The 13,930-nt window shown below is 33.6% G+C and overlaps 1 protein-coding gene across 1 annotated transcript in view; it reads right to left on the bottom strand.

The window, feature by feature from the left end:
- LOC143066860 (uncharacterized) overlaps positions 1 to 13,447 on the bottom strand; it is a 28,374-nt gene extending 14,927 nt beyond the window's left edge. The window contains exon 1 of the mRNA XM_076239672.1: positions 13,102 to 13,447. Coding sequence (XP_076095787.1) covers positions 13,102 to 13,318 — 217 coding nt within the window. The 5' untranslated portion in view covers positions 13,319 to 13,447. The remainder of the gene's footprint in view (positions 1 to 13,101) is intronic.
- Positions 13,448 to 13,930: the final 483 nt, after the last annotated feature.

A 13,930-nucleotide genomic window follows, 5' to 3' on the forward strand; every position in this document is an offset into this window, starting at 1 on the left:
GCATTTGATTTACAGGTGTGTGCAGAAGAATGCGAATTTCAAGATAATAACTGTGATGCAGATGTAAATCAACTTGCAAATATCTTAATGGCAAAAAATGGGTGGCAAAAAGGACACGATGATTTCACAGCAGCGAACTTGTATGTTTTACTAAGAAGTCTGTTTAAAGAGAATGGATTCTGAGTTTGACTAGACATTTAAAATCTGATTCAGTTCATAGTTTGTACGGTCTTTGATACAAAATATATTTATTTTTTTTAAAACTTTTTTTGAGGTGCCTTTCATAGGGGCATTTTATTTGATATCTGAAAAGAGAGGGTTGGGTAGGTACCGTTTCTCCCCTGAAGAAAGTATTTTGGTAAATTTTGACTTCTTCAGTTGACATTTACCCCAAATTGACTTTTATCCAATAGAAATAGGCCGTTCACACAGATGTGACAAAACAATTGAAACAGATATTTGTGACCCCTCGGATCAATATAAGTCACTTTGTAATCCCTAAGTCTGACCCCAGTTATGAAACTATCCACTTTGTAAAATTTATCAAATAAAAGAGTTCGTCGTTTATAAGTTAAGAGACTAAAAGGAATTCTACGGAGCCCCTTCAATGCCAAAGATGAAATTTAGAATATTTGTGCGCACGACTTTAAATCTTGTGCGCACAACTTTAAATCTGGAGTGCACAACTTTAAATCTTAAGCGCACACCTTTTAAACTTGTGCGCACAACTTTTTAAACTTGTGCGCACAACGTTTTTAAATCTTGTGCGCACAACATTAAACTTGTGCGCATAACTTTAGATCTTGAGCGCACAACTTTTTTAATCTTGTGCGCACAACTTTAAATCTTGTATGGTTCAATTGCACTAGACTGAGTTTTATTTGAAGAAGCAATATTGGGGTAGGTAAAACCGGATATAATGGATATCGTTTTAGGGCCGGACTCCATGTGAGAATGAAGCTTTGTTATGTGCTTTGGAAAACTTGCAGAGATCGACAAAATAAACCTTGCAGATTTTCTTGATAGTTTAAAAAGTGGGAAAACCTGACAATTTCAACCTATTAATCATAAAGGAACTTCCACATAACGAACTAGTTCAGCAACAAAAGTACATTGTTCGGACTTGTGAACCTTGATCAATCCAACGAAATAACAGCAGCTTTACAATACGTAACAACCGACTGTTAAGAACGTTTTGCCTTATCTTTCTTGAAAACCTTTTTTCTGCTGATAGAGATGCCATGCAGTACTTTAGAAAATGCATCAAAGAAATAGTCCACGCTAAATTAAAATTGTTTTTATGCTTTTGTACAGCGTCTGACTTAATGTTGAAAGACCTGGCAGATATTCCATTCAGTTTGTTTTACAAAATGGTCTGGGTCATGTGGAAAACTTTTTTAAGTAACAAAGAGCTACGAAAATTATCCCTCATTTAGAACAGAATTTGACGGTTTCTTATCGATGATATTTGGGTAATGGACATCATTTAATTACCAAATTGAAGTCTGGATAGATACATGTTTATTTGGATATCAAAACGTATATTTTATTTTTTTATTTATGTTGATCATAATTGACTCTTTTTATTCATAGACTTAGTAGTTAACTTGTACCAGAAACACGTACAAAATGTAGAACTGTTAAATTTATTATATGAAGAAAAATCATTAAAAAAAACTACCCTCAACTTTTATATCTTGCTCAAATATTTCCCAAATGTCTATACTGATGTAAATATTTGATTCATTATAGTATTAATGTGTAGGTCTGTCGTCAATTATTGTTTGGGTAATAAGAAACAATGAATATGGTGTATAAATTCATTACACTAAATTTCTACAACACTTGACAAAGCCCAAAGCAACGGAACAGCAGTTTTATTGTTGCGGAACAGCAGTTTTATTGCTGGTCTTCATCTCACTAAGTCCAAGTGATGCTTTCAACAAGCTCACCGTAATGCAAGTTCAAGACGGAATCTTTGCTGTATGTCTATAATGATACTGGACTATGTTAGGGTTTTTTATTGCATGATTACATGATAACAAGGGCATTTTGAGGCCGATCATTTTATCATAATATGTTATTTCTAATGAATAATTGGTTGCGTTATTTCATTGGTGTGATAATTTTATAACTGACGGAAATGGTTTGATAAAATTGAGAAAGGAAATGGGAAATGTGTCAAAGCAACAACAACCCGACCATAGAGCAGACAACAGCCGAAGGCCACCAATTGGTCTTCAATGTAGCGAGAATTCTCGCACCCGTAGGTGTCCTTCAGCTGGCCCCTAAAAAATGTGTATACTAGTACAGTGATAATGGACGTCATATTTAACTACGAATTATACACAAGAAACTAAAATTAAAAATCATACAAGACTAACATAGGTTAGAGGCCGGACAGGTGCAAAATTGCGGCGGGGTTAAACATGTTTATGAGATCTCCACCCTCCCCTATACCTCTAGCCAATGTAGAAAAGTAAACGCATAACAATACTCACATTAAAATTCAATTCAAGAGAAAACCGAGTCCGATGTCAAAAGATGTAACAAAACAAAATAAATAAAATGACAATAATACATAAATAACAACAGACTACTAGCAGTTAACTGACATGCCAGCTCCATACCTCACTTAAACTGATTGAAAGATTATGTCTTTATCATATGAATATCAGGCATAATCCCTCCCGTTAGGGAGACTACTAACGCAAACCAATGAGTTATTATATTATAACAGGCGCACACCCCTAAACAGAGACTCAATAAATCTACATCTGTGTAAAGTAATTTGGGCGATAAGGATCAATTTTGGGGGCCTTTTATAGCTGATAATGCGGTATGGGCTTTGCTTATTTTTGAAGGCCGTACGGTGACCTACAGTTGTTAATTTCTGTGTCATTTGGTCTCTTGTGGAGAGTTGTCCTATTGGCAATCATACCACATCTTTTTTTTATTGTTAATGTGATGGTTAGTTTTGTGAGCTGAGAAGGATTCGTAGCTGTATTTCGACAGTCCACAAGTCCGAATTCCCCATTTGTCAAACAGTCTATTTTTCCGACACCTCCTTTAGTCGACAGTCAGAAAAAAAGACCAAAATGACTGTTTTTGGCTCAATAACCCCTTCCTGAAATATTTTGACACGTAAACACATTGTGTCTATTTCATTTTTATCTTTAAATGAAAATGAAGGAGAAGGAATATGCAGTAATGTAAAAAAGACAACATGCATCCCCTTAGAAACTAGACATCTGGAGTTCACACTTGATCTCCAATAAAGTTGGAAACCATTCACCGTTATAACGAGCCTTCAAATATCTCCAGCAAAATATACAGGTGGATAAATTGGCATACACAACAATTTATCTGGAAAATTGTCGATCAAAAACAACATATAAAGAGACAATCACATTTCAATGACCACAAATTTCTGACTTGGGACATACGAAAATTTTTTGCGAAAGAGTGAAAATAGTTTGTTCAAGGGTTTCATGTAAAAAAAAACAAAAAAAAACGCACGCACTCACACAGAAACAGTAGAAACTAACCGGAATGTACTGGTATTCAATTTCTCAAAAGTACTCTAACATCAATTGACAGTACCGAAGGACAAGCAAGCCAAATATTAACGATGAATGCTCGAAGTTCAGGACGCAAATACTGATAAAGTACTGCAAATTTAGAAATTATTGCGACGATTTTTATTAATGCGAATAATGCAACAAGATGTTCGTCGCAAAAACTCGTATTTTGATTTTATCAGTAACTATATTTCATATAACATTTACTGAAATCGCAATAAAAATATTAACCGCAAATGTTGGATAGTTATCAAGGAATCGCAAAAATAAATGCACGCATTGATTTCTAAATTTCAGTTCTTAACAATAGATATAAGAAAATGTGGTATGAGTGCCAATGAGACAACTCTCCATTTAAGTCACAACTTGTAAACGTATACCATTATAGGTCAAAGTACGGTCTTCAACATGGAGCATTGGCTCACACAGAACAGCAAGCTATAAAGGGCCCCAAAAATGATTAGTGTAAAACCATTCAAACGGGAAAACCAACGGTCTTATATATATATATAAAAAACGAGAAATGAGAAACACTTATGAACCACATCAACAAGCGACAACTTCTGAACATCAGATTCCTGACTTAGGACAGATCCAAAAAAATGCAGCGGGTTTACACGTTTTAATAGGTACCAACATTCACCCTTATCTGAAACAATAGTGAAATATCACAAGATAGAAAGACTCAATATAAAATATCAATTGAAATGGCTGAACTGAATCAAAAGACATATTAACACTAGTGAACATACACTGAACTTATAAATTTGATCTATGATACAATGCAAATACAAAATCAATAAACTAAGGGGCGAATAAATAAAGGCAACAGTGGTTTACCGCTGTGAGATGTTAAACAATATAAAAAACAACAACAACAATAACCTTGAACAAAAAGCCGCCATATACAATAATATACACAAGTAAATGAAAATAATTTTGTGGTAAGGTATACAAGCCGATATAACAATTGTATCAGTCGCAAAACCTTCATATTTATATCGTATTCAGCATCAAAGACGATGACATTCGTCAGAATTCCATAATTGATAAGTAATTGATGGCATTAATATTTCAGGTCGAGGTTGAAGGCTGTTGGTCATTATTGAAAAAATGATTAAATCAGTTTCAACTAATTAATATTTACAAGCAAAACAAAAAACAATGAAAGGTCAACTATGTATTGGCTTCCGAAGCTACACAAAACACCTTACAAATATAGATTTATTTCGTCTTCAAGCCATTGTTGAACTACTAAATTATCTATTCTTCTTACCAGTACACTTGGTACAATCAAAAACCTGATAATAAATTGTTCAAATAAGGCCTTCGAAAATAGTGGAATAAATTTCTTTTGGAGTGTCAAAAACTTGTTGGAAGTACTTGATAAATTGCATGCTTATATTGGTGATTTTGAATCGGTTTAAAGTTTTGATTTTTCTACCCTATATACCACATTGCCTCAAATTCTCATTATGTGAATACATATGTTCAAACTCTTTAAGGTAATTTTTTAGTAGCAATAAACAAAAAAACTATGTCAATTTGACATGCTTTGATACTATATCTGCCCTAGAATTTTTACTAGATAATATTTTTGTTCGCTTTGGAGATTCTGTATATCGTCAGATTATCCGAATTCCAATGGGAACTAACTGTGCACCACTTATTGCGGACCTGTTTTTGCTCATTGCATTGCTATGAGTTACAATCTATGGCAAAAATCAACAAAGACCCATCGAAACAATATCTGATACACAAATTTAATAATACTTTTAGATATTTGGATGATATTTTGGCTCTCAATAATGACGACTTCAGTATGTATACCAAAGAAATTTATCCTGTTGATCTTACTTTAAATAAGGCTAATACTAACAATGACCACTGCCCTTTCCTCGATCTTGATATCTATATCATTAACGGAAAGCTAAATACTAAAATTTATGATAAAAGAGATGATTTCTCATTTCCTATCGTTAATTATCCATTTTTAGAAGAGACGTTCCCTTGTCACCATCTTACGGTGTTTATGTATCTCAACTTGTACGATTCGCTCGTGTATGTAACAATGTTTTAGATTTTAACGAGAGAAATGTATGTATTACTGAAAAATTATACACCAGGGTTTTCGATATCACAAACTAGTCAAAACATTAACTAAATTTTATCATCGGTATAAGGACATCATTTGTAAATATAGCTCAACATGCACATTCTTATACGTTCAGGGATTTCACATCCTATATTTTATGGAAATATTCTTTATAAAGCACAAAAATGTCAGTATTCACCTCAGAAGCTAACAAAACCTTTAAATAGACTTATTAAGAAGGGATATAGTTATGATACTGTTGTCAGGTCATTAAAGATTGCATATTTTGGCGTTAATATTGATTCACTTATAGAGTCTTTGCATCGGAACTTAACACATTTATTTAAAAACTAGTTGTTGGCATGCCATGGGTTATGTTCTTCTCATATATGTTATGATGGTATGATACTAAACCCCTCACGGGAAGGATTGTGCCTGATATTCATATGATGAAGACATAATCTTTCAATCAGTTTAATTGAAGTCTGGAGCTGGCATGTCAGTTAAGTGCTAGTAGTCTGATGTTATTTATGTATTATTGTCATTTTGTTTATTTTCTTTGGTTACATCTTCTGACATTAGACTTCTCTTGAATTGAATTTTAATGTGCGTATTGTTATGCGTTTACTTTTCTGCATTGGCTAGAGGTATAGGGGGAGGGTTGAGATCTCATAAATATGTTTAACCCCGCCTCATTTGTGCGCCTGTCCCAAGCCAGGAGCCTCTGACCTTTGTTAGTCTTGTATTGTTTTAACTTTTAGTTTTTAGTGTACAATTTGGAGTTTAGTATGGCGTTCATTGTCATTCACCTAGTATATATATTTGTTTGAGGGCTAGCTGAGGGACCCCTCCGGGTGCGGGAGTTTCTCGCTACATTGAAGGCCTGTTAGTGACCTTCTGCTGTTGTCTGCTCTTTGGTCGGGTTGTTGTCTCTTTGACATCTTCCCCATTTCCATTCTCAATTTAAGTCATTCAAGATTTGACTGCATTATCAATGGTGGTTATAAAGAATATTTTTAAAGCTTTTATACATTAAAGATATTCTAAGCTTTTTACTCATAGATGCTGGTCCCGAAGATTACTAGGCATTGATATTATATAAATTTGAATATGTATGTTCTATTCATGCTTCATGCAAAACATGACTGCCTCATCTGCGTTGCTACTGTTGGTTCATATAAGAACAAGACTTTTAAAAAACTTTCAAATTAAAGCTAATGTTAAACTATGGATCCCAGTTGCTCCGACCACTTGGAACCCGGACCTTCATTAATAGAAACTTGTAACATCATGATTTCTGATGAGTCAGACAATATGACTGCCTTACTACTGCTGGTTCTTAATGGGTTTTTTTAAACTTTAAGTTAACCTCAAGATCTTCGATCTTCTTAGACCCAACAACCCTATTGACCACCACTTGAGAGAAGAAAAAAACACGAATCCCCTGCTATATACCAAGGATCATCCCTACCATGTTTGGTCCGAATTCAGTGGTCTCGTTAACCCAAAATAGAAGGGCGCTTCGCCCTGGTGCCCTCATCCCTCATAAAAAAAAACTCTTGTTCCGTTTTAGCAGGTACTGATAAAATTGCCTTTTGTCTCATCAAATTTCATCAAAGCGTTCATATATCAGTCCATATGACACCAGGTTAATAATGTCATTACAATCAATTACAGTGAATAAAACTTCAAAGGTGTTAACAACTAAGTAATTTAATTAAAACAATGTACCTTGTTGTAATAAATTTCATGAATGTGTCAGGGAGTGATTTAAGCTTTGTTTGGCAAGTTCACCGTGTATCATCAGTACAGCGGATATAGGTACTAACCAAGCGGGCATGATCGATTTTGACCTTACACGGTAACGAAAAGCTTTGTTTTGCTTTACCAATATTCAATGTACATTTCTCAACATTTGAAATTCTTGCTCCCAAATAATTTTTGCATCGATTTTTTTCCTATTCATAAAACAACTTTGTAATTCTAATAAGAACAACGCAAATAGTTGTGAATGTCAACCCAACTTTCAATTTCGATACAGTTGTTGAGACATTTACATGTTTTATCTGAAAGAAACCTAATACAGGGCAAAAGTAATAGTTACCAATCATAAACCTACCTGTGATTACTCATGCCTTGAAACTTTTTGGTTAATAAACGAGTATGAAAATAAAGTTTTTGTGTACGGTGTACAACAACTTAACTATGTACCGTACATAAGGATTTATGTGGTCAGCTAAACACCGTACACAACGCTTCTTTCGGGATAAAATATCGAAAAATAACATATGTATGAAAGATTTCAATGCCAATTATTGAAGCAGCTATACTTATTACACACACACAGTGGCCTTCTATCAGAGAAATAGTTGAAATGAATATAGATTTATATCGGATGAGACGAGGGCCAACTTCTTTGACAAGTATTTGCACATGTTTTAGTAATCGTTCTTGTTTTGGGAAAATAATGAGACATCTCTAATTATCCACCTACGACCAAATCATTTCTTAAAACAGCAATTATGTTTAGGTTGAAGCACACATTATTATGTGAACAAAAGACAGATGTTCGTTACCGTGTAAGATCAAAATCGCTCACGCCTGCTTGGTTAGTACCTATATCTGCTGTACGCTGATACACGGTGAAGTTAAAGGAGTGTATAAATGAAGACTTTCATGACTTTAGAATAGAATTTAAATCATCAAAATACAACTTTGACTTCACAGAAACTTCCCCTATTTATCTGATTACAAATTTTTGCTCCTAAAACATTATATATATCATTGAAAATAGGAACAAAGTACCAATTGAATACAAAATCATATATGAATGTTACCTTAAGGATCAAAACTGTCTTTGAACATTTCCAAAAGAATATATTGCAATTTATTTTTGATACTCATACTTTTATCAATCAATGTTAATTAAACATTATCAATTATCAATTTAGAATTTTTAAAATAGATTTTGCAATAGTAAAACCTGTAATTCCATAATACATAGGCTGGTGATATTGATGGGAAATTCGTAATATATCTGATGTATATAAATGATGAATAATTTAATTTATCACATATTTGTTATGAATACCTTAGGTTTTGCATATGCAATATTCAATTGACCCAGTGGTTTCAGAGGACGGACGACTGGCGCTTAGTTTGAACATATTTATTTATAGTGGATTGGGAAACAAGTTATAACAACTTATATTAATCCGTTTCCACTTTGCGGGTGCGTTTGTTGCCTTGTAGCGGCATTAGCCTGCTCTTTTTCGAAATCTACATGGGTGTCTTTTACGTGCAAGAGATATTGCTCTCTCTTAACACGGGTCAGCCATTTATCGTACCCTTCCGACGGACAATCATCGTTTCTCAAGACCATACTAGCAAATGGTGTCAAGGGAGAACCCAAAATTATGTCCCTAATATTTTCTCCCCGGAACGCGGATCGAACAAACTTTGTATTAATATTCCGATGCGCTAACCACTATACACCACGACTCTCACGACTGGCGCTTATTGATGACAATAGCTTACATGGTACTTCGGCTAACAGCTTAAATATTCGAATAAGCTACAATAACAGAAAATGCAGTATATGTATATCCTTATGATTTATTCTCAAAATAATATACGTAAAAATCAGGTCCATCTTTTTTTATTAACTGGTAAATGCAAGCAAGTTTATAGACATATATGACTGACAGTTATGTGGACAGTTTAAAAAGTTGTGCGCACAAGATTAGAAGTTGTGCGCACAAGATTTAAAGTTGTGCACACAAGTTTAAAAAAAATTGTGCACACAAGTTTAAAAAAGTTGTGCGCATAAGTTTCTAAAAGTTGTGCGCACAAGTTTCAAAAAATTGTGCGCACAAGTTTACAAAAGTTGTGCGCACAAGACTAAAAGTTGTGCACATAAGATTCAAAGTTGTGCGCACAAGATTATAAAAAAGTTGTGCGCACAAGTTTTAAAAAATTGTGTGCACAAGTTTACAAAAGTTGTGCGCACAAGATTGAAAGTTGTGCGCACAAGTTTAAAAGTTGTGCGCACAAGATTGAAAGTTGTGCGCACAAGATTAAAAAAAGTTGTGCGCACAAGTTTAAAAAGGTTGTGCGCACAAGTTTCAAAAAGTTGTGCGCTCAAGATTAAAAACTAAGTAAATCAATATACTGCAACTTCAAAGGATAAGGGGTATTGGTGGGCCTTTTTTGTCCCAAAATTGAACAACAATTTGAAGATCATTTTAACAAGGTGCTAGAGATATATTGACAGGGCTTTAACATAAATTATCATGCAAAGAACATATTTGAAAAGATATCTTGAACAATCAAACTATAACTAAACATTTAAATGAAGGAATCAGATCAAACTTATTTTTTTGCCTGCCTTTACTTCATTGTTGAAATACCTTAATCCGGTTAACATAGATTGTGTACACAAGTTTAAAAAAGTTGTGCGCATAAGTTTCTAAAAGTTGTGCGCACAAGTTTCAAAAAATTGTGCGCACAAGTTTACAAAAGTTGTGCACACAAGTTTACAAAAGTTGTGCGCACAAGACTAAAAGTTGTGCACATAAGATTCAAAGTTGTGCGCACAAGATTATAAAAAAGTTGTGCGCACAAGTTTTAAAAAATTGTGTGCACAAGTTTACAAAAGTTGTGCGCACAAGATTGAAAGTTGTGCGCACAAGTTTAAAAGTTGTGCGCACAAGATTGAAAGTTGTGCGCACAAGATTAAAAAAAGTTGTGCGCACAAGTTTAAAAAGGTTGTGCGCACAAGTTTCAAAAAGTTGTGCGCTCAAGATTAAAAACTAAGTAAATCAATATACTGCAACTTCAAAGGATAAGGGGTATTGGTGGGCCTTTTTTGTCCCAAAATTGAACAACAATTTGAAGATCATTTTAACAAGGTGCTAGAGATATATTGACAGGGCTTTAACATAAATTATCATGCAAAGAACATATTTGAAAAGATATCTTGAACAATCAAACTATAACTAAACATTTAAATGAAGGAATCAGATCAAACTTATTTTTTTGCCTGCCTTTACTTCATTGTTGAAATACCTTAATCCGGTTAACATAGAGCGCACAACAAATACAACTTCGTATTTAAAAGAAATGTATATTTCGGAATCACTACTATGTTCGGGTTGTTGTCTCTTTGACACATTTTCAATTTTATAACATATTTAGTTGTTGTGTGCCTGTACTTTATACCTTGATGGTATGTTTATATGTTTGGACCAAAATTGATCCTTATCGCCCAAACTACTTTACACAGATGCAGATATATCGAGTCTCTTTTGAGGGGTGTGTGCCTGTAATCATGTAATAATGCATTGGTGTGCGTTGGTAGTCATTTAATCATTTCCTTCAGTTATAAAATGATCACACCAATGAAATAACGCAACCAATTATTCATTAGAAATAATTAACACATTGTGGAAAAATAATCAGCATCAAAATGCCCTTGTTATCATGTAATCATGCAAAAAAAAACCTAACATAGTCCCGTATCGTTATAGACATACAGTAAAGATTCCGTCTTGAACTTGCATTGCGGTGAGACCGTGAAAAGCATCACTGTGACTTTGAGATGAAGAACAGCAATAAAACTGCTGTTCCATTGCTTGGGCTTTGTCAAGTGTATGCAGAAATTTTGTGTCACGAATTTATACACCATATTCATTGTTTCTTATTACCCAAACAATAATTGACGACAGACCTACACATTAATACAAAATATACAATAATAAATCAAATATTTGCATCAGTATAGTCATTTGGGAATATGTGTGCAAGATATAAAGTTGAGGGTAGTTCTTTTTAATGATTTGTTACACATAAAGAATTTAACAACTCTACCTTTTGTACGTGTTTCTGGTACAAGTTAACTAGGCTATGAATAAAAAGAGACAACAATGATCAACATAAATTAAATAAACAAAAACAAAAAACCATGTACATGTATCTATCAAGACTTCAATTTGGTAATTAAATGATGTCCATTACCCAAATATCATCAATAAGAAACCGTTAAATTCTGTTCTTAATGAGGGATAGTTTTCGTAGCTCTTTGTTACTTCCGAAAATTTCCCACTTGATCCAGACCATCTTGTAAAACAAACTGAATGGAATATCTGCCAGTTCTTTCAACATTAAGTCAGACGCTGTACAAAAGCATAAAAACAACTTTAATTTGGCCTGGACTATTTCTTTGATGTATTTTCTCAAGTACTGCATGGCATTTCTATCAGCAGAAGAAAGGTTTTCAAGAAAGATAAGGCTTCCCAAAACGTTCTTAACAATCGGTTGTTACGTATTATAAAGCTGGTTTTTTTTTTTCGTTGGATTGATCAAGGTTCCCAAGTCCAAACAATGTTCTTTGGTAGCTGAACTGGTTCTTAATGTGAAATTTCCTTTATGATTAATAGGTTGAAATTGTCAGGTTTTCCCACTTTTTACAAGAGTGGCTATCAAGAAAATCTGCAAGGTTTATTTTGCCGATCTCTACAAAGTTTTTTCACAAAGCACATAACACAGCTTCATTCTAACATGGAGTCCAGTACTAAAAAGATATCCATCATATCCTGTTTTACCTAACCAAACATTGCTTCTTCAATTATAACTCAGTCTAGTGCAATTGAACCATTAAAGATTTAAAGTTGTGCGCACAAGATTAAAAAAGTTTTGCGCACAAGTTTACAAAAGTTGTGCGCACAAGATTAAAACTTTTGCGTACAAGATTTAAAGCTGTGCGCACAAGTTTTAAAGTTGTGCGCACAAGATTAAAAAAGTTGTGTGCACAAGTTCAAAAAAGTTGTGCGCACAAGTTTTAAAAAGTTGTGCGCACAAGATTAAAAAAGTTTTGCGCACAAGATTAAAAGTTGTGCGCACAAGATTTAAAGTTGTGCGCTGAAGTTTAAAAGTTGTGCGCTCAAGTTTAAAGGTTGTGTGCACAAGTTTTAAAGTCGCGCGCACAAATCTTTTTAATTTCATCTTTGGCACTTAAGGGGCTCCGTACATTCCACCCCCTTTTATAAATTAATAATATTAAATGACTTACCTAAGTGACTTGTATTTTTCATACCTTTAATTATCAAAATTTAAATTAAGTTTTATGAATACTATACTTATAAGTATTTCTCGTCCCTCGTTTTTTATATAGATTTGTCGGCTAGTTTTTCTGATTGAATTGATTTACAGAAGTCATTTTGGGGCCCTTTATAGCTTGTTGCTTGATCTGAGCAAGACTCTGTGTTGAATGCCGTACTTTAACCTATAATGGTTGCTTTTACAAATTGTGACTTGAATGGAGAGTTGTCTCATGGCATTCATACTACATCTTCTTATTACCATATAACATGGTTTTGAATATATATTTACTTGGGATGATACAAAAGGAAACATTTCTTCACTTACCAGGAAATCTAGGAAACAGGAGGTTCCACTGTGATTGGTTGATTCTGTGTTCCTTCTTCAAGTCAAGCAACTTGTTATACTCTTTCTTTATTGTAGCATCTAAACATGCTGGAGCAAACTCAGTATCAAAGAAATTTCTAGCTGCACGAGGAGAAATTCCTGTTAATAACAAACTCATTCGAACATAGTTTTCTTCCTCTACAGAAAGAGATGCCATAGTTAAGTCTTTTTTGTTCCTTCGCTATTTATAGACAGGATGAGATTGTTAATGAAACAGTCAAAACCATTTCTCAGTTATATGACAAAATTCAGGGCTTTCAAGCTCTGACATGAATCTTAGTTGATGTTTCTTTTATGGAGAATACCACTATGATATATAATCTATTAATAACTGGAAAAAAGCAAAAAATAATTTTAATTTTTTTGTCTACTTTTATCAGATGATGTTACTTTTATTAAATTGTTTGCATTTCGGAATTTCAAGCTTTAAATAGGTTGTTCTAGGTAGCTGATTGCTGTCATTTAGGCTTAATCTATGTTGGATAGTTCTCTCAATAGTAGTCATATCATGTTTCCTTATTTGATTTCTATTTTATCCACAAAACAAAACCTTTAGCAAGATCATAAAACTGATTTTATAAAATAAAATACATTAATAGATATTATTCATATTTGGTTCATTACTTTATCAAGCATTTACCACGACTATACTGTTCAAAACTTAATAGCTTCATATTTTGATAGCATTAAACCTCCTGAACTTTAAATAACAAACGAGTGTATGTTTATCTAGACAATTCTGTCAGACAAGTACCATATTCTTGCTTTC

This window comes from Mytilus galloprovincialis, chromosome 3, assembly GCF_965363235.1.
Source record: "Mytilus galloprovincialis chromosome 3, xbMytGall1.hap1.1, whole genome shotgun sequence".
NCBI classification, from domain to species: domain Eukaryota; kingdom Metazoa; phylum Mollusca; class Bivalvia; order Mytilida; family Mytilidae; genus Mytilus; species Mytilus galloprovincialis.